At 57.9% G+C, this 21,689-nt stretch overlaps 7 protein-coding genes across 8 annotated transcripts in view; 4 read left to right on the top strand and 3 right to left on the bottom strand.

The window, feature by feature from the left end:
• Positions 1-55: 55 nt before the first annotated feature.
• On the bottom strand, positions 56-3,258 carry GGTG_09440 (peroxin 8). Its single transcript, XM_009227290.1, has 4 exons — positions 3,116-3,258; positions 2,869-3,040; positions 2,516-2,691; positions 56-2,302 (listed from the first exon to the last, which is right to left on the bottom strand). Exon 4 carries the CDS (start codon positions 2,295-2,297, stop codon positions 192-194), a length of 2,106 nt encoding a protein of 701 aa, XP_009225554.1. The 5' UTR covers positions 2,298-2,302; positions 2,516-2,691; positions 2,869-3,040; positions 3,116-3,258; the 3' UTR covers positions 56-191.
• Positions 3,259-3,380: 122 nt separating this feature from the next.
• GGTG_09439 lies at positions 3,381-4,852 on the top strand. Of its 2 annotated transcripts, none has more exons than XM_009227289.1 (4): positions 3,381-3,550; positions 3,662-3,949; positions 4,017-4,228; positions 4,368-4,852. In XM_009227289.1, exons 1-3 carry the CDS (start codon positions 3,537-3,539, stop codon positions 4,135-4,137), a joined length of 423 nt encoding a protein of 140 aa, XP_009225553.1. In that variant the 5' UTR covers positions 3,381-3,536; the 3' UTR covers positions 4,138-4,228; positions 4,368-4,852. The 2 variants fall into 2 exon arrangements, with proteins under 2 accessions (XP_009225553.1, XP_009225552.1); XM_009227288.1 differs by having other exon boundaries at positions 4,017-4,417; positions 4,554-4,852.
• Positions 4,853-7,467: 2,615 nt separating this feature from the next.
• GGTG_09438 (hypothetical protein) lies at positions 7,468-7,725 on the top strand (the record flags this gene model as incomplete). Its single annotated transcript, XM_009227287.1, has 1 exon — positions 7,468-7,725. One exon carries the CDS (start codon positions 7,468-7,470, stop codon positions 7,645-7,647), a length of 180 nt encoding a protein of 59 aa, XP_009225551.1. The 3' UTR covers positions 7,648-7,725.
• A 4,281-nt stretch (positions 7,726-12,006) lies between these two features.
• On the bottom strand, positions 12,007-13,005 carry GGTG_09437 (hypothetical protein). Its single transcript, XM_009227286.1, has 2 exons — positions 12,866-13,005; positions 12,007-12,782 (listed from the first exon to the last, which is right to left on the bottom strand). The coding sequence occupies exon 2, from the start codon at positions 12,726-12,728 to the stop codon at positions 12,210-12,212; it is 519 nt and encodes a 172-aa protein (XP_009225550.1). The 5' UTR covers positions 12,729-12,782; positions 12,866-13,005; the 3' UTR covers positions 12,007-12,209.
• Positions 13,006-13,607: 602 nt separating this feature from the next.
• On the top strand, positions 13,608-15,676 carry GGTG_09436 (protein-S-isoprenylcysteine O-methyltransferase). Its single transcript, XM_009227285.1, has 2 exons — positions 13,608-13,974; positions 14,610-15,676. Exons 1-2 carry the CDS (start codon positions 13,931-13,933, stop codon positions 15,364-15,366), a joined length of 801 nt encoding a protein of 266 aa, XP_009225549.1. The 5' UTR covers positions 13,608-13,930; the 3' UTR covers positions 15,367-15,676.
• On the bottom strand, positions 15,551-18,296 carry GGTG_09435 (sterol O-acyltransferase 2). The gene is made up of 4 exons (XM_009227284.1): positions 17,416-18,296; positions 17,229-17,269; positions 16,090-17,152; positions 15,551-16,013 (listed from the first exon to the last, which is right to left on the bottom strand). Exons 1-4 carry the CDS (start codon positions 17,777-17,779, stop codon positions 15,775-15,777), a joined length of 1,707 nt encoding a protein of 568 aa, XP_009225548.1. The 5' UTR covers positions 17,780-18,296; the 3' UTR covers positions 15,551-15,774.
• A 1,598-nt stretch (positions 18,297-19,894) lies between these two features.
• Positions 19,895-21,689, top strand: part of GGTG_09434 (polyadenylation factor subunit 2) — a gene marked incomplete at both ends in the record, with an annotated part of 2,659 nt that continues 864 nt past the window's right edge. Inside the window, one exon of the mRNA XM_009227283.1 lies at positions 19,895-21,514. Coding sequence (XP_009225547.1) covers positions 19,895-21,514 — 1,620 coding nt within the window. The remainder of the gene's footprint in view (positions 21,515-21,689) is intronic.

Here is a 21,689-nt window from a genome sequence, read left to right as displayed (position 1 = left end):
ACACCAAATCGCACACCACACCACACGTCATGCACACATTTCATCAAGAGCAAATGTACTTATACAATAGTATTAATATTAACACAAGCGCTGCGACGCTTTCCTGCTGCGTGGTATCCTACAAAGAGAGAATAAAAAAAGTCCCTGTGTCGTTCATAAGAAAAAAAAGTCAAAAAAGTATCATCACCAGCTTAGAGCTGGTTCCTGGGCGCACCATCCACGAGGCTATGACCACCATGGGTCCCCCACCACGCCACCGCCACAGCGGCCTGCTCGACATCCAGCTCGCCGTCGACCAGCACGGCCAACAGCCGGCGCCTCACCACGTCGCGAACCGCGGGATCCACAATCTCGCCGAAGCGCTTCGCCACGACCGCCAACCACTCCTCCAGCTCGGCGACCGGCACGACCGGCAGAGAGTCGACGAGCGTGAGCACGAGCACGCTCTGCTCCGTCAGCGGAGCGTCCGCGGCCTTGTCGTCCGCGTGCGGGGCGAGCGGCGCCGTCCCCGTCTTGGCGGCCTCGGCGGCCCAGCCGTTGACGACCTCGAGCGCCGCCGAGGCGAGGCTGTCGTCGCCCCCGGGCGTCATCGTGTACGGCGGGAACAGGTACTTGACCACGTGCTTGAAGCCGAGTCGGAACTGGCGGGCCGAGATGCGCGCGGGGAAGGCCTCCAGGAGATTCAAGGCGTAGGGGCGCGCCCAGGACTCCCTGAGATCGCTGTGCCGCTGGCACGCAAAGACGGCGAGCGTGGCGGCGTGCGCCGTCTCGTAGAGCGCGAGGTCCACGATGTCGGGGGTGGGCGAGGCGGGCGCGGAGATGATGGCGCCGGCTTGCTTTAGGACGAGCAGCTGGCAGGACTCATGTGAGAGCTGATCCGGCAGGTTCTCGGCCAAGCCCATGTAGAACTGGGCCAACGTCTTTTCCAGCCCGCTGGCCTCCGAGAGCCTCTTGGCCATGCTGGGCATCAGCATCCCATGCAGGGCGCGAAACGTGGCCTGGGGGTTACGGGCGAGCAGGTCGACGGCGCCAGAGTAGCTGGTCTGGTAGGCCGCGAACGAGCCGTTGCCCGGGCGCAACGTGACGAAGGACAGGTTGCGGAGCACCCTCAGCATCCTGGGGGCGGCCATGCTGCGGCCTATCGCGATATCAGAGTCCCACGCGGCCCTGTACACGACGGCCTGCAAAACCTGCATGCAAGCGTACATGACGTTGCGCTGCAGGTTGAGCAAGACGGGCAGCGTCTGGTTGCGCGTCGCGGCCGAGAGGCCGTCCTGCTTGTGCTCCAGCCCCGACAGCCGGGTCGCTCCCCAGGTGCGGGATAGAGAGTCCGATATGCCAATAAGGCCGTTGAGGACGTCGCCGACAAGTTCGGGCGACCTCGCGTACGTGACGGCGTGGGCAAGGACCTGTGACAGAGGTCCCAAGGCGGCGATGAGGGGCGTGGTGGTGGCGCGCTCGACGTCCTCGAAGGACTTTGATGTCTTGGGCCAGTCGACACTGCCATCTTGGTGGAAGCGGACATCGTCATTGATGCCGACCATGAAGGCGAAGCCCTGCAGACCCTCCTTGTTATGTGCCAGGGCGTGGAGGGCGGCTGGGACTAGAAGCTCTAGGTTGAGCTTGTAGCGGGACTGCGTCTCGGTCAGCAGCGGGCAGGCGTGGGACACGGCCAGCGTCATGGCGGCCTCGGGTAGCTGGCGCTTGCCGAAGTCTGTTATCCCGTGGAGCTGCCTCAGTCCCATGTTGGTTGAAACCTCGACGCGACGCTCCAGGTCTGCCTTGGCGCGCCGACGACTGTTGGCGGCAGCCTTCCTGATGCGGGCGGCCTGCGAGCCGGGGGCAGCGGCGGGGGCAGCGACGTCGGCAACGTCGGCTTGCTGGATCGCCACTAGGAGACCGACATGCGCCAGAAGGCCCTTCCAGTGCTCGCTCTGGCCGTCAAAGGCAGCGGCGACGGCGTTGGACCACGCCTCTAGCGAGATCCGCTCGGGCTCCTGGCCCCAGGACGGCGGGAAGGGCTGGGCGCTCTTGGCGAGGACTCTGGCACATGCGCTCTTAAACATGGCCATGACACGCATGCAGGTCGCCAGAGGGCGGGCAACGGCGGCTGGGTGGCTCCAAACAGCCCGGGACAAAAGGACCTCGCGGGCCAAGATGCTGATGTTGAGCGGATTTTGGAGGTCCACAAACAGGGTGCCGACCCAGCCCAGCAGCGCCTCCGTCATGGCCTCGCTCTGGTCCTTACGGAGCTCGGCGAGGACCTTCAGCAGCAGCATGTCGGTTTCGGGTGACATCTTGCCTAAACATGAATTTGTGAGCGAAAGTTTTTGAAACAAAGGTTGTGCGCCAGGAATTCGGCGGCGTAGGCGTGCCAAATAGTGCGATATTTCATATGAGAAAGACTCATGTCTGAAACCGAGCAAGCGATGAGGCTGCTCAATTGCGCAACCGACAAAGCCAGGCGCGCTTTCGTGCGTGAAGCCTCTGGTATTTAAAAGGAATGAGAACTTACTGAGATTGGCAAAACAAGCGATGCGGTCGTTGGTATTTGCCAAGAGGGAGGGCAGGAGCGAGGGAGGGAGAGGACGGTGAAGAAAGTGGCTGGAAGAGAGGACGGGAAGAGAGGTCGGGAAGAAAGTGAAGAGAAAGTGAGGAAGGGAGGGGGAGAAAAGGGCCCGCTGGGTGGGTCTGCTGGTGTTGAGATCTTTGTTAGCGGAGCTCTCGACGAGGAGGGCTTTTAAGTGATATTGAAGGTTTGTGAGAATGTCCAGAGAGGCCTTCACGTGATAATGAAGGCCTGTGAGAATGTCCACGGGCGCAATGGCCTTTGGCGACGGGGTTTATTGCGGGTGTAGTTCTACTTACCGGCCAGGTGGTGGCGATGCTCTGGGCGATGCTGTTTGGCAACGTTGGCCAGGTTGCTTGTTGGCGATGCTGCGGGCGAAGGCTGTTGGTGTGAGGCGACTGGGCACTTGCGACGAGATGCGACGAGATGCGACGAGATGCGACGACGGCAAGGTCTTAGGCAAATGACAATCTAGGACGGCGCGGCTAGGTCAGCGAGATTGCGCTCATGACGTTTGAGGCGGCGAGGGCTGGAAATTTCACTTACAAAGTAGTGCGTCGCGACTGGGTTGTAAAAGTGAAGTCTGATATCAAAATGCAGAGGGCGCCAGAATTTAAGAGTAGACGGCCAGTTGGGTCAACAGCTCGTTCGCACCTTCCCGCCGAGGTTCCCACCGAGGTTGTTGTTCGTTAGCCTGCCAGCCGCACTGCCGACAGCTAGGTAGGGATAACATGGGGCAGCAGGCTAGGCTCTCACTGGTTCGGCCCACTTATTAGACGCGTGCCAGGGCTGCGGCTGACCAGGGGCTCTTGGGCCCTGAGACGACGTCAGTTGCAATCTCCAGCTGTGTCTGTGACGCGCGCTGCGTCGCCATCAAAGAGTCCGCGCCTCAGTGTCGCCGTATCCAGTCTCGCTCATCGCCCGCATCGCGAGGCGCTGCCCCCGTTCGCGGGACTCGGTTGCCACGATGGGGAACTTCTGGTGAGTACTACGGGTGAGTGAGTGAGCGAGCGACGCGAGAGACGAGTCGCCAGTCCCTCGAGCCCTCTTGCTGTTGTCGCTGACCCGTGCTTTCCCTCACTCTCATCACAGGAGCGACAGCGCCCCCGAGGGCTACATCCCGCCGCGATTTCCGTCCTTGTCGTGGCCGCCGTACGAACAACCTGGCCACCTCTACTACCTGGCCGACATCGTGCGACACACGACCCTCTGGACGCTTAGCATCTTCATCCTCGTTCATCTCGGCGCGGCCGGCCTCGCCCTAACCATGCACCTGGGGAAGCGCTGGTCCAACTGGAAGTATGTCTGGGTCGTCCCGATTGGATACACGCTCGTGGCGGGCAGTGAGGCGGTCTTGTCGGGGAGTATTGTTGGTTTGATGTGAGTCGAAACTTTTCTCACCCGTCGATGCCCACCGCATCGTCTGCTGACCAATTCCCTCGAACAGTCTAGGCGTCGTCTATAGATCCGGACCGTTTGTAATGTCGACTTGGGTTCCTTTCACCTGGGGCTGGATCAACGTGCTGGTTCTCATCATCTCGTCCTTTTCGATACAAGGTGGTTTATAAGACGGCGACCGGTTAGATATCACCAAGACGAGGAGGACGCTCGAAACATTTCACAAGCGCTCATCTTTGGCGAGATTCACTGCTCCTAGAGGTAAGGGCAACCAGCCAGACGTCGCCGCCAAAAAGGCGGAACTTGAATGTTTGAAGCATCCCACTCGCGCTTCCATCGTATGCTGCCAGTCAGATTCCCGAGGATACTGACGCTAGAATAATTCACCTGCGCTTTCTAGAATACGCATGGAAGGCGGGAAACGGTGCTGTTAAGTACAAGGGCGTGGAGGTTGGTAAGATGTCGCCGCCGGCAGGAGGACAAAAACAAGCAAAAGAAGAGGGCAAAAACTCCAAGCATTCCTCCCCGCGGTTTATAATCGACGAGAAGGTGTGCCCTGGTCGACGAACTGACGAGGGGAGTACAGAAACAAAGAGAAGAAGACGGCGAACATTCCAGGAATTCCTCCCGCGGTTTATAGTCGACGAGAAGGCGTGCCTTGGCAGACGAGCTGATGAGAGGGGGACAAACAAACAGAAGGAATGGGCAAACATTCCAGTAATTCCTCCCACGGCTTATAACCAACGAAATGGTGTTCCATTGTAGACGAGCTGACGAGCAGCAGTGCTCCTAATATACGACTTGACGAAAGGCGATGCCTCTTGAAATACGACAGGCCAAAAGCAGTGCATCTGAAATACACGTCAACGGGTAGTAGCGCTTTTAATATACGAACTCACAAGAGGCAGTGCCCCTAAGATATGACCTGACGAGAAGCAGTGCTAAGCAGTGTTCCTGGTGTACGATTTGACGAAAGGCAATGCCCTTTGAAATACGACTGGCGAAAAGCAGTGTCTCTGGGTTGCAAGTTGGCGAGTGGTAGTACCCTTAAGGTACGAGCTCACAAAAAGCAGCGCCCCAGACATAAGCTAACGAGAAGCAGCGCCGCCTCTGAGATGAACTGGCGGGAAGCAGCGCCCCCGAGACACAAGTTGACGAGAAGCGGCGCCTTGAGGGCAACTTGATGAGAAGCGGCGCCTCTGAGATACAACCAACAATAAGTGGTGCCTTCAAAGGGGCGGATAACAGGAAGCAGAGCCCCTAAGATGCAAGCTAACAAGAAGTAGCGCCCGTGAGATAGGCTAAGGGAGGCAGCGGCCCCGAGCCGAGTTGACAAGAAACAAAGCCCCTAGCATACAAGTTGACAAGAAGAGGTGCCTCTGAAATGGGCCGACGGTGAGCAGAGCCCCCAAGATAGTCTCGCGGGGAACAGCAGCCTTGAGACGAGTTGAAACGAAGTGGTGCCCTCGAGATGAGCTAACTGGCAGCAGCGCACACTCTGAAACGAGCGGATAAGAAGCAGTGCCCCTGGAGCGAACTGACGGCATGCGTCGCCCCAAAGATGAGTTACCTGGAAGTATCGCCCCGGAAACGAACTGACGAGACGTACCGCCCCGAAACGAGCTTATGAAAAGCAGGCGCCCCTGAGATGAGCTGCAAGCAGCACCCCGAGATGACGAGAAGCAGCGCCCGCGAGATGAGCTACGAACAGCAGTACCCCCGAGATAACGAGAAGCAGCGCCTATAAGATAGGATACGAAACGCAGATCGCATAAGGTGAGCTACGCGAAGCAGCACCACGAAAGAAGCTACGAAAGGCATCACCCCCGAGGCAACAAGAAGCAGCACCCGTGGGGTGGGCTACGAGGAGCGGTGCCACGAAGATTAGAAAAAGCAGCGTCTCTAAAATGACTAGAGGAAGCGCCCCAGAAATAACGAAAAGCAGCGCCCCTAAGATGCGCCACGAGAAAAAGCACCCCCGAGATGACGAGAAGCAGCACCCTTAAGACAAGCTACGAGAAGCAGTGCCCTCAAGGCAAGCTGACGAGAAGCAGTGCCCCGAGATATAGGTGTACAAAGTGCTGTACCACTGATATACAAGCTGACGAGAAGCAGTGCCTCGACATACGACCCGACAAGCGGAAGTGCTGTTGAAATACGACTTGACGAAATGTCACGGAGCAAGCCCCAGCCCACGCCCCGACCACAACCAGCCCTGTATACACATGGCCTCCCACCAGATAGCCAGAGAACCTTCCCCCTCCTCGCGCAATAACGGTGTCTTTATACAAAACCTAGGTGTTGCGCTGTGCACAAGAAGCACCCCTCTGAGATGCGAGCCGACGAGATGTAGTGCCTCCAAGATACCAGATACCGAACGCACGCCCTGATATACGACTTAGCGAGACGAAATACCTTTAAAATACGATTTGGCGAGAGCCAGTACCTCGGCCTTGAGATACGGGCTCATACGAAGGAGTGCCTCTGAGATGCGAGCCGACGAGAAGCGGTGCCTTCAAGATACAAGCTGACGAGACCAGTGCCCTGGTAGACGATCTTACGGGGGGATGTACCTTTAAGACAAGATTTAGCAAAGAGGAATGTCCTCAAGGTTCGAGTAGCTGAGTAGCAATACCCCGGAGGAATGACTTGGTGAGATGCAACGCCCTTAATATATGGACCTACCTCGCTGCTGAAAAGTGGTATAAGCAGACAAGGTCGCTAATAAGCAGTACAGTCGACAGATTCACAGATACGGGTAGCCGAAGGGGGTAAATAAGCGGAAGGGGGCGATCAAACAACCGAAAGATGCGTCAAGTATCCGGGAGGCACAAGCAAGCAGAAGGAATACGGGCAGGCAGCTGGCGGATCCAAGCAAGCAGATAAAATATATAGCCTGGTAGAGGAGGATACAATCAAGCAGTCGAAGGGCACAAATAAGCAGAAGGGAGACACGCAAGCTGGTGACGCATCCAAACAAGCGGAAGGGACACATACGCAGCTGAGGGGTCCAACCAAGCAGACAAAAGATATAACCAGGCAGAGGAAGGATATAACCAAGCAGCCGAAGCATCAGCCAAGAAGCCGAAAGGTACGAGCAAGCGGACGAAGGGTACAGCCGCATCAAGCACTCGTCCAGCATTCCATCGTCAACGAAAAGCAATACACCTAGGGTTACGGGTATGAGGCAGCCAGACGAGTTTCGCTACCATGAGGAGAATACAAGCCAGCCAACGGAAGACAAAACCCAGGCCGCCTGTCCCTCCCAGCACGACAAGGCCTCAGTTGAGGACAGCCTCAACGGCGGTGCCGGCCCATCAATCTAAGCGCCTCGGCCGCTTATCTCTCCCAACACGACAAGGCCTCGGTTGGGGGCAGCCTCAACAGCGGTGCCGGCCCCGCCAATCTGAAAGTGGAGAACGACCACATATAAAAAGCCTTACATCAAGCTGGAGAACGACCTGCTACTGTCCCAAGTCATCGATGCGGACTGGGACGAGATGACCGGGGCCTCGTTTGAGAACAGCTTGAACGGCGGTACCGGCCCCATCGTCCTGGATGAGGACGAGGATCCCCTCAAGCATGAGCTCAATGGGCCTTACGTCAAGCTCGAGAACGACCCGCTGCTGTCCCAAATCACCGACGCCGACTGGGACGAGATGACCGAAGGCGTCATCTAAGTATTTCCTTGCGCCGTCGGCAAATAGCCTCATTAGCGCTACTAGCACTATTAAAAAAATTAAAAAATTAAAATCCCCTATTGGTTTAATATTGTAATTATTGCTTTTTGATGCAAAGGGGGGGGGGGGGGGGTTAATAGTTAAAATATTTTGTAAAACGATACGGATGAGGAGTAATAGGTAGTATTTGCCAGCTTTTCCTGGCTAATGCAAAGCATTGGGTGGTAAAATTTGGAAGCTGGTATTGAAAGGCAGGCGGGGAGGCGGTCTTACAAGTTGAGCAATGATAGCCAGCAACGAATTACATGCGAATCGAAACAAGCACCAAGCCAACACATCCAGTCCTACCTAACCAATTCTGGTCAAAAATTTCCAATCCAACCAGCTACCCATATATTCCGCTATCCACAGCTCTCAACGTTTACGTATCAGCCTAACATTAGGCCAGGTTGCCCATTCCAAATTGGAAAAATCCGCGCTTATACAGGGCGTTGCAAAAAGGGAATCCAAAACGAGGACATTACAACGACGGCATACAACCCAAAGGCACCCAGACGAGGGCATCAAGACGAGGACATTCAAATGAGGGCTTCCAAAAAGACGTTATCCGAAAGGGGGGTGTCCGGAGCGAGGGCACCCAGGAGACCCGAACGGACAGCATCCAACAAGAGCACATTACAGGTCCGCAAGAGGAGATTGCCTAGGTGGAGGACATGGGCTAACAAACAAAGGGCCCAAGCACTCGAAACATCTTTCTAGCGCTCCACCATCGACGAGAAACATTCCAAGCTCTCCAACGTGTATCACCGCCGAGAAAGAGAGCTCACAAATACACCGCTTTACAAGGCGGCCGGCCGGACTGTGCCGCCAATAGGAGTGAGGACATGAGCCGTATTGGCTGTGAAAAAAAGGAATATAGGCACCCAAGGCACCTCCGTGCTGCATCGTCGACGAGAAGCACTGCTCTCAAGTATGTTGTGGTACAAGGCGCCTAGTAGGACTTCGCTGTGAAGAGGAGGGAGGACAAGAACTGGACATTTTGCACTAAAAGCGGTAACACAGGTACCCAGAACCCTACCGCGCCGCATCGTTGACAAGAAGCATTGCCGCAGGCATACGGATGTAGAAGGCAGCGAGTCGGATTTTGCCATCAAGGAAGGGAGGGGATAGCCAGATACAGGATAGGAACATTCAAAGCACTCCTCCAACGTTACATCATCGACGAGAAACACCGCTCCGAGTATATGGCGGTGCAAGACAGCTAGTAGGCTTTACTGCCAAGATGAGAGCCAGGATAGGGGAGCACCTAAGCCAGGTCTCACCGTTAAAAGGAGGATATGGGCACCCTGCCACGCTTCGCCATCGACGAGCAACGCTGCTTCAAGTACCATACGGCTGTACAAAGGGCCAGCCAGACCCCACTGCTGAGAGGATGATAGAAGAATTCGGCCTCAAGAAGGGTGGGCAAGACCAGCTGCCAAAGAAGGACAGTTACGGTGTTTTCGCCTAACCAGGATGCCATTTTGTCACGGCTCCTCGGCACTGTCGCAAGAGGTTGGGCTCTAAAGATCGCTGTTCTCTGGGCAAAGATCAGAAGAGCATCGGAAGACACCCACCCGCCGGGGAAGCTGAACAGCTGAACCCCCGGGGCGAGGACTCCTCCTGGGTGGCCTAGGCGGCACACGGCCCCCTCGGCAGGGGCCTCGTGCTTGCCAAAGAGAGCCTGGGGAAAAGAGAGGGAGAAAGCGGAAGTTGGATTCCACAGCCAAAAGGAGTGTAACCAGCTTACATTGCCGAGACCGCAACGCCGAGAGAACGATGGCCCGCTTCCGCCGCCAAGATGATATCGTCGAGAGGATAGCCAGACTTTATTGCCGAGATTACACAACCAAAGAGAGATCACCAGCTTCTGCTACCAAGATCTTACTACCGAGATCCCACCGACAAGAGGCAGACAGCCAGCCAAGCCTTTCTATCAGGATAATACAGCCGGAAAACGCTGCAAGAAAGACGATAGCCTGCACTGCTGAGATTATACTGCCGAAAGCAGACCACCCCGCGTCCAATGTCTTAGAAGAACAGCCAGCCACCACTCCCGATAGAAGGAAATCTAGAGGCGCGGGCGCGGGGGGTTGCCCAGACCCCCTTCCTAGAGAGGATAGCCACATATACTACCGAAAGAAGATATCCCAGACCCGCCGCTGGTGCCAGGATAGCGAGATTCCACTGTCGAAAACAGAGCCAGACAACGTGCTGCCAAAAAGAGACCCAATCTAGTTAGTTCCACTGCCAAGAGGAGGGCACAAACCAGACGGCTTCGCAGCCGAAGGGAGAGTACAAGCCAAACGGCTTCAAGTCAAGAGGAGAGCATAGGCCGGACGGACTCGCAGCAGGAAAGGACAAGGCTGGGTTCCGCTGCAGAATGGAGGACGGCCAGAATGCACTAGAAAAGGAGGAAAGACCGGATTTCGCTACCAATACGATGATATAAGCAAAAGGCAACGCAAGCAGACGATGACAAAGGCATATGAGGATGCAAGAAGAGTATGATACGAACAGGCGAGAACAGAGGCAGATAAATATAAACCCGGGCAATAGTAAAAGCGGACGAGGACACACCACAAGCAAAGACAGCCAGATTCCACTGCCGAATGGACACAGACCCACCGATAATAAGAGCCGGACGGCTTACTGCTAAAAGATAGAGCTAGATTGCGCTGCCGGAGGAGAGGGATAAGCCAGAAAAGAGATGAGCTAGTCAACTTCACTACCAAGGGGGGGGAGGTAAGCCAGTAACAGGATCGACAAGGCGCCGGTATGCATACCCACCAGCCTCACATAGGGGAATATGGGGTACAAGAAAGGTGGAATAAACATATCAAACGGTTATATATTGGGGGGTACTGTTGGAACCGGCCTGTGTGAGCGTGCAGGGGTGAGGGAGGAAGACCAGAAAGGGAGCACGTGAGTGCGGTTCCGCAGCGCCCACCGATTACGGGATCGGTGGGATATACCCAGGCCTCGCCGGCTGCACCCCTGTCAGATAGATCTCTTCCTCCCTTGCACATGGATCAACGGTTTACCCTCCCTATTAGAGACGATTATTATTGGCAAACTTTGAAGCGTTCTCCGAGCCAACAAACAGGTGCCAAATACAGTAAGCATATCGATTTAAATGGGGAAACCCCCCCGAAACGCCAAACAATTTGGTTTAATAAAAGACACGCGCGCGCGGAAAGGAAAGGCTACCCTTTTTCGTTTATGGACAGAATATCCTTCATGTCCTTTACGTCTTGCCCTTTGGCGACAGCAGCACGAATGCCGGCCACTTGCTTTTTGATGGGCCGGAAGCGGTGCCAGCCACTTGCTTTTTTATAGGCCGGAAGCGGTGCCGGTCACTTGCTTTTTAATCGGCCGGAAGCGGTGCTCCAGTCCAGACGCTGTCGTGTCTGAACCATAATATTTTAAAATGGCTGGGATGGATGGGAGAGGTCAGGGTTTTATAGACAAAGGGAGGGGGCCAAGTGAGAATACAAGCCAGACGCGGACACGAGTCAACCGTGAATATGGGCTAGGCAAGGCCATGAGCAAACGAGGATACAAGCTCGACGACGATATAGGCGAGGCGAGGACACAAGCTAAATACAAAATGAGCCAGAAGCTTTCAACGCCAAAAAGGACATAATCCGGACGAAAACGTTTACTAGCCTAGTTCTTTGCAAAGGAAAAAGATACAAACTTGACGGACAATGCTACCATTAGGAGAAGGGGCGGTCGAGAAACGGTGGGGGAGCTTTGCTTGAACAGATTTTTTTGGAGCGTTACCTGGTGGGCTTTTTACTGTCCGGTGGGACTGGCTCGAGCTTGGGCAGGTTGGTCCTTTCTTCGGGGTGTACCAGTGCTTCCTAGCCAGGAATTCGTGCTCCTTTGCCAGCTTTTAGCGTTTAATGTTCCGACCAGCAATGTATGCAAGCTACAACCCATAGCTTACGAAAAAGGCAAAATGAAAAACGAATGAGATTTAAAATTACAAAGGTCCTTTCGAATCTAAATCCAAAATGGCACAGCCGATAACGAAAGTGGACGAGATAAAAAATAATATCAAATCCCAAAACGCAAACCAAATAACGGTTTTACTACGGAAATAAAGGGGCGAACAAAATATATGCATTGCCAAGAAGAAGATATGAGCCAGAGGGCATGGCTGCAAAACGGAGGGCATACGCCAAACGAGCTGCTTTATTGCCAAGGGGAGGACACAAGCCAAGCGGACAACCCACTGCCAAGAACAGGATAGAAGATACGACCTGATGATTCCACAGCCAACAGAAGAGAATATACATATCGGCGGCTTCACTACTAAGAGGAGGACACAAAGGTCTGAATCACACACCGCACTACGCTATGAGAGCAAGGCACTGCCTTTCAGTATATAGGATATCAGAGGTCGGCCAGGTCTCACTGCTAAGGGAGGTATAGACATCAGGAGTGTCTTGCCCGCGCTCCACGGTCCGGGAAACCCCCTTGTCCTGGGTACCTGCGCGATTGCACAAAGTGGGTAGCTATATCTTGCTGCGAAGAGGAGGCGGCCAGACATGGCTGTCGAGGGAAACAGGCACCCCAGCCACTCTGTTCGTCGGCAAGAGATTTTCTATATTATGGGGCACAAGGCGGCTTGCTAGATGTCGCTGCCAGCAGGAGGACATGAGGCACTCGAGGCATGCCGCCGGACGCTTCTTCGTCATGGAGAGGTGCGGCCATTGTGCGGGGCGGTTCAGGGCGACTAGACAGACTTCACCGCCAAGAAGCCGTGGGTGTCTGATGCATTCCACCCGCGGTCTTCTCAGGAGTGGATGTTGCGCCCAGATGTGCGACCGGGCGATACAAGGCGGTCGCTGAGATGTGGCTGCGTAGAAGAAGCCGTGGAAGTCGGCGGTCGGCTCGATCTGGCTGTCAAGAAGAGGGTGTGGACGCTCGAAGAATCGCACCTGGATCCCATCACCAGCGAGATACGACTTGGATATATACGCGGTCGGCTCCAAGAGGACATGGACGTTGGAATGATGACGCCCGCGACCCATCGTTGGCGAAGCACTGTGCCTTGTGCGACGATACAAGGCGGCCAGTTAGGTTCACTGGCAAGAGGACGTGGGCGTTAGTGGATGACTAGATTTGGCTGCCCGCGAAGAGGGATATAAAGACGGCTGGTACATCATACCTGGGTTCCATCGTCGGTGAGACGCTGCCCACTGAATATACAGAGCGGCGGTAAACGTAGTCGGCCGGTTTTGGCTGCCAAGAGGATGACACGGATCCTTGAAGAATTCCACACGCCGCCCTCGCCGGCGAGCGGCACGCCTCTCGAGTCGATCAGGTGCCCAACAAGGCTGAGAGGTTTATCCCTGGTGTCGACCAGTTGTTGAATGAGAGATGGGGATGCGCAGGCGGGCACGTAACGGCGATGGGCCAGATTCCGCTACGAAAAGCTAGGAGCACATAGAAGCTCGAACGTTCCCCCGCGCTTCTTGAAAATGCGAGCCATTTCCTAGGTACCTGTACGGCGGGACAAGGTGTTGGACTGGCAAATACCGGCAGGACCAGATCAGAACAGCCAAGGTGGTAATGCCAACGATACACATAGCATTGTTCTCTGCTCCTGTTCTCGTTCTCCTAGGGGTGGCTGCTTGTAAAGGCTCAATATGTCCAGGTCAGCCGCCCTCAACATGAAGGTCAAAGACGCATGCCACTGTGCCAGGCCGCCGGGACAGCTTAGTATTGTTCTATAGCTTCATGCTCCCACAGAGGCCCGTGAGCGCGATTTTTGTCTAGGTAGCGATTGGCGTTTTTGCTGGGCTCTTTGTAGTCCGTTTTCGGCAAGGGATGGCGATGTAGGGCTGCTGCTACTGCGGGCGTCGTGGCGGGGCAAAACGATGGGTGCTAAGTGCTGGGATTGAACATGAGCTCCACCCTGGGGCGGCGCTCAGACTGAATGCTGAATGAACACGATCGAAGCTCAAACCGCCCATTCCACGTCCGGCATGCATTGGCATGAATGACGTCTGCTTGGAACTAGCCTCCCTGCTCTCCTTTTCCTCTTAATGTTTACGTCCGTCCCAAGCCTCAGCCGCCTAGCGCACAACTCTCTCAGCAGTAGGGCCCACCCCCAGAGCTCAAGCTAAAGCTCCAAGCTCTTCCTCGCGCTGTTCCTGAAGGCCGGCCTCGATTCACCACTACGCGCGCCACACACCGGAATCCGAGCTGGCCGACCCCCCTCTGAAGCACAATGAGCGGCGAAAATGAAGCGAGGGCAAGGCCCGGCTTTGGACGGTGAGTGAGGCACTACTTTCTTTCATTCTTTGCTCGCTGCCCTTCTGTTTTGGCGCACGTTGATCTTCCTCGCCTCTCTCTCTCCCATCCTCCTCCTCACGCGTCTTCAGTCTTCACCAAACTGCCCTGCAAACGACTTCACCCGCCCTTCTCGGTGACATTCTTTGTATCCTCATCTAGATGGACGCCGAAGAAGCCGCTTCAATAACAATAACAACAACAACGAAGCCCACCACCTGCCCACCTCCTCTCCTACCCACCATGTTCACATCGCCCTTCACTCCCTTGAAAATCACGACGGTCCCCATGCAAGTGCACGAATCACCCGAGCCGGCACAGACCACGGGCGCGCGGCGGGCCTCGTGGGTGTCAGGAGCCGGCAGCGGCGAGACGAGCCCGAGTCCCACGACGTCGACCTCGGCCGCCGCCCGTCGCCGCCGCTCGCGCCACTCCATCACCCTCGCCGCCCCTCTCCTACCGCCGCCCTCGCCCACATCCTCCTTGTCGCCGCAGCCGTCGGCCGGCCTATCTTCCCCCGGCGGCGGCGGCGGCGGCGGCAGTAGCATAGAGACCAAGCTTGACATGGCCCTGGCCGCTGCTGACGAGTACAACCGCCCCACGCTCCCGCTCCTCAGCCCCGTCGCCTCGGGCAGCCAGACCACCTCGGCCGCCTACTACGGCCCGGGGGGCTCCAAGTCCCTGTCGGGCATCGCCCTGCGCGCCTTCTGCCTGGGCGGCGCGCTCGCCGTGTCGGCCGTGTCGTGCGCGGCGGTGCTGCTGCTCACGTCGTCGCCGCTGTGGCGCCTGCCCTTCTTCGGCGCGTGCCTGGCGGCCTTCCACTTCCTCGAGTTCTGGACCACGGCGCGCTACAACCACGCCGCCGCCTCGGTCGACAGCTTCCTGCTGACGGCCAACTGGCCCGCCTACGCCGTCGCCCACGCCTCGGCCGCGCTCGAGTGCCTCGTCGTCGGGGCGCTGTTCCCCTCGAGGTCCTGGATCTTGTTCTTGCCGCACGCCCTCGGTCCCTTGTTGCTGCTGGCCGGTCTCCTCCTCGTGGCGGCCGGCCAGGCGGTCCGGTCCGCCGCCATGGCGCAGGCGGGCCCCAGCTTCAACCACATCGTGCAGCACGCCCGGGCGCCGCAGCACCAGCTCGTCACGACGGGGATATACGCCACGTTCCGCCACCCGAGCTACTTTGGCTTCTTCTACTGGGCCCTCGGCACCCAGCTCGTGCTCGGCAACGTCGTCTGCTTCTTCGTCTACGCCGCCGTGCTCTGGAAGTTCTTCTCGTCCCGCATCCGGGGCGAGGAGGCCGCGCTCGTGCGCATGTTTGGCGACGAGTACGTGGCGTTTCGCAAGGCCGTCGGCACCAAGATCCCCTTCATCCCTTGAGAGATTTGACTCGGTCTTCTTTTTGGGGTGATGTCTGTCCAGGGGGGTGTCTTTCAGTCTGGTGTGCCGCACCGTCCACTTGTGTTTCTCGAGGAGTACCCACAACAAAAGCATGTGCACGACATGGCGCTAGAAGTAGACATGGGACGCAGTTTCATGCCTAGCGGTTTTCAGGAGCAATGTGACAACTGGCGCAGTGTAATCTTAGATACTTCCTCTTCTAGACTGTCGTATCGATGCCTTATCTTTATCACGCAAACGTCTCGATCAAGTCCAACAAACAATGGCCTTGCCGGTGAATTCATAACAGGTCTGTTCACACATCATTCTATCTTGTGTGTTTTTCCAACTTCGTCCAGCGTACAATAAGTAGCAGCAGCGGCCTTTTAAACCCCCGGCTAACCAGTCTCAGTGCGAGCCCACCTCCACCTCAAAGTGCAACTGCCCGTTCTGGCGGTTGGTGCTCCCGTACTTTGCCTGCCACGCGTAAAAGTACATGAGGGCCGCAAACGGCTGCCCGAGCACCGTGAAGGACACCCAGAATATGCAGTTGCCAAGCAGCCTGCCCGTCGCCGACTGCATCTTCTCCAGCGGCGCCGTGATGGCGATTAGGGGCAGCTGTAGGAACATGCCCAGGAACGCGACGCCTAGCAGGGAAATCTTCTTGTCAGCGAGCTCAACTTGTCGTATGCGGGAGACAGAAGACACAGAGCAGAAGCTTACCAATAATGTTGTGCGTCGGTATCCCCACGAGAACCTCGTGCAGGATGGCGGACAGCAGAAAGACCATGAGGCTGGCGGCGCGGGGGCTGAAGCCGCGGCCGAGCAGGGGCGAGTAGACGTGGCGCTTAAAGTACTGGTAGACGGGCTTGTTCCAGGTGCGCCAGTAGGCGCCGAGCGACTCCGAGTTCCACCAGGGGTCGTAGAAGGAGCGGTCGCCGAAGCGCATGACCTCGGCGAGGGCGTTGAGGAAGGACTGGAACAGGGCGAAGAAGCCGGCGAGCCAGATGGCGAGCGAGATGGTGGACAGCTTGAGCAGGCGCTCGAGTATTGACATGAAGTCGAGCGAGGCGATCTTGTCAAGCGAGTTGACGAGCACGGGGGTCGCGTACTGGGCGCTCGCGAACCAGATGAAGACGCTGAGGCAAAAGACCTCTGCGACGCGCTTGGCCACAAAGACCCAGCGCACGCGCGGGCTGCGCGGGTAGGCGGGCTGGTAAATGAGGGTCGGAGCCCACCAGAAGTAGCACAGGTTGCCCATGGTGATGTTCTGCGGGTAGGGCCTCTGGGCGTACAGCTCGGGCAGGGCGTCGCGCTCGCCCTTTGACGGGTGCAGGTAGGCGTGGCGCAGGTCGCGGTTGGTTAAGGCGTACGACGCCGTCTTGAGCCACACGATGATGGCGTGCAGCTCCGTCAGGGTGCCGATGAGCGGGTGGTGGATCTGGTAGTAGACGGTGAGCGACGTGATGACGAGCGCCGCCGTGATGTTGACGCCGTGCAGCAGTGCTACTAGCTTCCACGTCGACATGAACTTGCGCGACTCGTCGTCCGTCGGGCTGACCGTGCCGTCCTTGGGGGCGCCGCCACCGACCGCCGTCGCGCCCGACGACGACGACAGCGACGACCTACGCACCCTCGACCGCGAGATCTTGGCCTGGTATGCCGCCCCCAGCTCGATCAGGTAGGCGGCGAACAGGAAGCATGGGATGAGCAGGTAAAGCGCCACGCCCAGGACCACATCGTGCTTCCTGAAATCATGGCAGCGTATGCAGATCAAGACTCCATACTGCGAGTTGTACCATGTTTAGCATATTGCCGTCGTCATCTTGGCAAAGGCCAGGTGAGTAAAGGCAAAGAAATACCTTTTGGATATTCTCAATCATCAGACGGAGGTTCCCGACAACTGCAAGGCTGGTCAGCCGTCTATAAATCGCCGACAGGGCGCCATCACATGTCGGCAGCCACCCATGGAGCCTTGGTGGGACACGCATTGGCGGCATGACGATATTTGGTCAGGGGCTCTCGCTCCGGCCAACAGGGGACCCTTACCCAGCACAATAACCATCAGGTTTCGGAAGCCGACGAAGCTGGGAGACATCTCGGTGTCGTGGCTGAGGCAGGACGGCCGCGACTTTGAGTGCAGGGCGGCGACGTGGCGGTACTTTCGCTGGAAGGCCCGCTTCAGCTCCTTCTTGGTGTTCTCGTCCGTCTCGGCGTCGCCGCCAAGCGTCTTCGCCATCACCAGGCCGCCATTGCTGTGCAACTGCTCCTGCTCGGCTGGCCGACGTTGCTTGACGGTGCCGTTGCCGCTTCCATTGCCATTGCCATTGCCATTAGCAGCGGGCGAGTCCAGGCCGCCGTTCGGTGAGAGGTCAAGGCCTGTTGCCGTCGCCGTTTCCGTCGCCATGTTCATCCCGATCGTACCCGACGCTGCGCAAGCCGTGCGATTCGGAAATGTGACGAGGGGACGATGAAGGGATGGAGAGATTGGGAGTGGAAAAGAGCCCGTCCGAATGGGTGGATGGAGAAAGAAGAAAAGACAAAATAAAACAAATGGACACGAGCTGGAGAAAAGGTTTTTTTTTCTTTCTCTCTATCTCTCTTGCGCCTGCTGTCCAGCGTTGGCTGTGCTCAAGACCCTGCAGGCCTCGGCTTCTTTTTCTGGCTTCTTCTCAATCAAAATGGCAAGGGTGGTAGAAACAGCACGGCTCAGCGCAGGCAAGAGCCAGGCTCGATGCCGGCTGGCGGGAGGTGCTTGGACGGCACGGTGTCTGACAGGGGCCACACCCACTGGGACTGGAGGGGCAGACCCGGCATGGAACGATGGAACGCCAGGGAACGGGTAAAAAAGGGGAAAGGGGGGAAGGGGGCGGTTGTGGTGTGTGGATTTGCGTCAAAAAAAAACACACACACAAGAAAGAGCACACAAGAGCAACTCAAGTCGACGGGCAGAAGAGAAGTTTATAGTTGGCGCTCGCAGGCATTGCATTACGTCGTTGTGATAGCTGCATCAGCCACAGCTGCAGCCCCCGCATAACGCCAGACGAGACGCAGATTCTGGACCGGTGGCGATTGCTTATTTGTTATCGTAACTACGAGCGAGCTACTGGAATAGAGACCCGAGGCTAGAGGACCAGGACAGGAATGGATTAATATGGCTGGCAACCTAACACCAGGCTGCAGTAGCGCACAGCTGCTAGTGCCGCGGCAGGGAACAGCTGCTGTGCGCACGCCGTTCGTTGCAATCGAAACGAGCAGAGATAAAGCACAAGCCGAACCAGCGATGCGTTTGGCCAGGTGAGGATCCGATTTGCATGTACTGTGTAAGCATGGATGGAGTTAAGCCTGGGCCCAACTGAATCTGAATCTGCTGGCGCTGCCTCAATTCGGGCATTGCGTTCGAATGTGGGGCCCCGGAGCCCTTGCGCCAGCTTGGAGCTTGGAGCTCTGAATCGCGACGAATCCGGTGAGTGAATCAAATCGCCGTCACGTCTCGCGAAACGCGCCTGGGCCTCTTTTTTTTTCCTCTGCCTGTGCCGTCGTCCATCACGCACTGAACCTCGACGGCCCGACGCCAGCAAACCCCAGGAGCTAGAAGGAGAATCGCATATCTTCAGAAATAATATCAGTGGCTGGGCTGCGTCGCGCGGCTGCACGGCCATCGTCGAGCAAAAGGGAGCGAGGCTGTCCCATCTCTGGCTTGGCCTGTTCCTTGTCCTGCTCTGCTCCGAGTCTGTTGCCTATCTAGCAACTCGTATCCAAGCTGCAGCCCTCGATTGGTCGCAGCTCCGGGTGTTCTTTTCTTCTTATTCTCGGAAGGTCGTTGTTGGGAGGAGAAAGGCCGTGCACGCTCCAGTGTGTTTCCCGTCCCGCGCAGACTGATAGTCGCGGGCACAAAGTAAACGCAAGCGACCGGGATCTGCCTTGGAGCCCTGACGTCAGCAAAGGGGAGGGAATATCAGACTAAGGCGGAGCCTTGATATAAGGCGCCTGTCGCCATGGCTTACGAGCCCAGAGGAGGTGGAGGCGGCGGTGGTGACTTTGGCGGAGGAGGTGCTGATGGCACTCATCTCAGGCCGAGGGGACGGAGTGAGTGATCGTATCTCAGTTTTGTCTGTTCTTGCTTTTCCCCATGCCAGCACCCGAAGCACAATATCCACCAGCACAGGGAGCCCGAGGAAGCCAGCCAGTGGGGGCCAGAGCCGTCAGTATGCCCGGCAACCCTCCAGGCCACCTACAGTGTGCCCACCAACCATGTCGGCCGTACGGCCTGCTTGCTGCTTGCTGCCCCAGGAGTTCGTCTGGTCACTCTTTCCCTTTTGGGACAGGCAACCACCCGTGGCTCTTACACCCACAAACTCCCCGTTTGTTTTTTATATTGGGCAAATTTTATATCAAACCCTTCACCAGGACAGTCTGGCTTTGCCAACCATCTCGTTGATGGAGCCCCTCACTACATATTCACTGCACTATATCTGCCCTGTTTCTTTCTCTCATTGTCATTGCCATTGCCTCCCCCGTGCTCGCCATGGCGAGTTCCAGCACCGACCCGTCTCAGGAAGAGACTGGCGAGCTGCCTCCTGTTGTCCGCCTCGGCACAACCCAGAACGTCCACTTCACCACCAAGGGCGCCCGCGATACCCGTACCCACATCACTGGCCACTGGAACCATCTTACTAACCAGTATGGTGCGAGGTACAAAGGGCCCGTGACCGACTACTCGTCGACATTGGTCCACTGGATGCGCCACCGAGATGCGCGGTACAAGGGCGGATATCAGGGAGAGGTCGAGAGGCCGAGCCCCAGCTACATCATAGACATGCTCCCGCCGCACGCCAGGGTCACCAACGCGGCCGACTCGCTGCCCGTCAGGCACCTGCACTCGTCCCTGAACAAGGTCAAGCACCCCATCAACGTGGTCAAGTGGACGCCTGAGGGCCGGCGGCTGCTCACGGCGTCGACGGGTGGCGAGTTCACGCTGTGGAACGGTACTGGCTTCAACTTTGAGACCATAATGCAGGCTCATGAGGCGGCCATCCGGGCGCTCGCCTACTCGCACCGCGACGAGTGGCTGCTGTCGGGCGACCACGACGGCATCATACACTACTGGCAGCCCAACTTCAACAACGTCGAGACCATCCGCGACTCCAAGGACACGGTGCGCGACATAGCCTTTGCGCCCAACGACTCCAAGTTCGTCGTGGCCACCGACGACGCTGCCCTGCGCGTCTACGACTTTGCCGCGGCCACGCGCGAGTCCACGCTGAGCGGCCACCACTGGGAGGCCAAGGCCTGCGACTGGCACCCGACCAAGGGCCTGATCGTGTCGGGCTCCAAGGACCACCTGGTCAAGCTCTGGGACCCGCGCTCGAGCCGGTGCCTGACGACGCTGCGCGGGCACAAGAACACCATCACCAAGACGCTCTTCGAGCGGGTGCGCGGCATGTGCCTGGCCACGTCGGCGCGCGACCAGACGGCGCGCGTCTTCGACCTGCGCATGATGCGCGACATCTGCCTGCTGCGCGGCCACGACAAGGACGTCTCGTCGCTGGCCTGGCACCCCATCCACCCCAACCTGCTCAGCACGGGCGGCGCCGGCGGCGCGCTGCTGCACTACATCCTCGACGAGCCCAACATGCCCGACGGCCGCCCGCCGACTGTGGCGCCCTACGACAGCGCCGACCCGGCCGAGACGCCGGCCCAGGTCATCTTCCCGGCCCACCGGCTCAACCACGCGCACGACTTTGGCATCTGGTCGCTCGACTGGCACCCGCTGGGCCACATCATGGCCTCGGGCTCAAACGACCGCATCACGCGCTTCTGGACCCGCGCCCGCCCCGGCGACGGCGACAACATCCTCAACGACCGCTACCACATCGGCGAGGACGCCGCCGAGGCCCGCGGCACCTGGGACCGCCGCGGCCAGCGCCGCCAGCGCCAGGAGGAGGAGGAGCAGGAGAAGCAGGACGAGCTCGAGGGGCTCGTCGACCAAAAGGCCCCCGTCGCCGGCGGCGGCCCACCCGTCCCGCTGCTGCCGGGCCTCACCGCCGGCATGCCGGGCCTCAACCTGGCCGCCAACCCGGGCGCCGCCGCCGCCATCCCCGGCTTCAAGACGGGCGGACTCGACGCCGGCGGCAACAGCAGCGCCGTCCCGCCGCCGCCCCTGCCCCTCCCCTTCCCGCTCCTCGGCCCCGACGGCCGCCCCCCTGCCCATGCCGGACCCCAACAACCCGCCCGACTTCGCCGCCCTGGCCGAGATGATGCAGAAGGCGGGCCTGCCCATGCCGCAGCCCGGCATGCTGCCGCCGGGACTCATCCCGCCG

The sequence above is a fragment of the Gaeumannomyces tritici genome, assembly GCF_000145635.1.
Source record: "Gaeumannomyces tritici R3-111a-1 unplaced genomic scaffold supercont2.5, whole genome shotgun sequence".
In the NCBI taxonomy this organism is placed as follows: domain Eukaryota; kingdom Fungi; phylum Ascomycota; class Sordariomycetes; order Magnaporthales; family Magnaporthaceae; genus Gaeumannomyces; species Gaeumannomyces tritici.
Note: the sequence above shows the minus strand (reverse complement) of the source record. Positions and strands in the feature narration are given on the sequence as shown.

Bases quoted from the DNA above. Each gene is read 5' to 3' on its own strand.
- GGTG_09436 (XM_009227285.1), top strand. From the start codon at position 13,931: ATGAGCGGCGAAAATGAAGCGAGGGCAAGGCCCGGCTTTGGACG. The intron at 13,975-14,609 runs GTGAGTGAGGCA...CCCGCTCCTCAG, and splicing joins GCAAGGCCCGGCTTTGGACG to CCCCGTCGCCTCGGGCAGCC.
- GGTG_09439 (XM_009227289.1), top strand. The intron at 3,950-4,016 runs GTGAGTCGAAAC...TCCCTCGAACAG, and splicing joins GGGAGTATTGTTGGTTTGAT to TCTAGGCGTCGTCTATAGAT.
- GGTG_09435 (XM_009227284.1), bottom strand. From the start codon at position 17,779: ATGAACATGGCGACGGAAACGGCGACGGCAACAGGCCTTGACCTCTCA. The intron at 17,153-17,228 runs GTATTTCTTTGC...TACAACTCGCAG, and splicing joins TGATTGAGAATATCCAAAAG to TATGGAGTCTTGATCTGCAT. The intron at 16,014-16,089 runs GTAAGCTTCTGC...TTTCCCTGCTAG, and splicing joins ACCGACGCACAACATTATTG to GCGTCGCGTTCCTGGGCATG.
- GGTG_09440 (XM_009227290.1), bottom strand. From the start codon at position 2,297: ATGTCACCCGAAACCGACATGCTGCTGCTGAAGGTCCTCGCCGAGCTC.
- GGTG_09437 (XM_009227286.1), bottom strand. From the start codon at position 12,728: ATGGGTCGCGGGCGTCATCATTCCAACGTCCATGTCCTCTTGGAGCCG.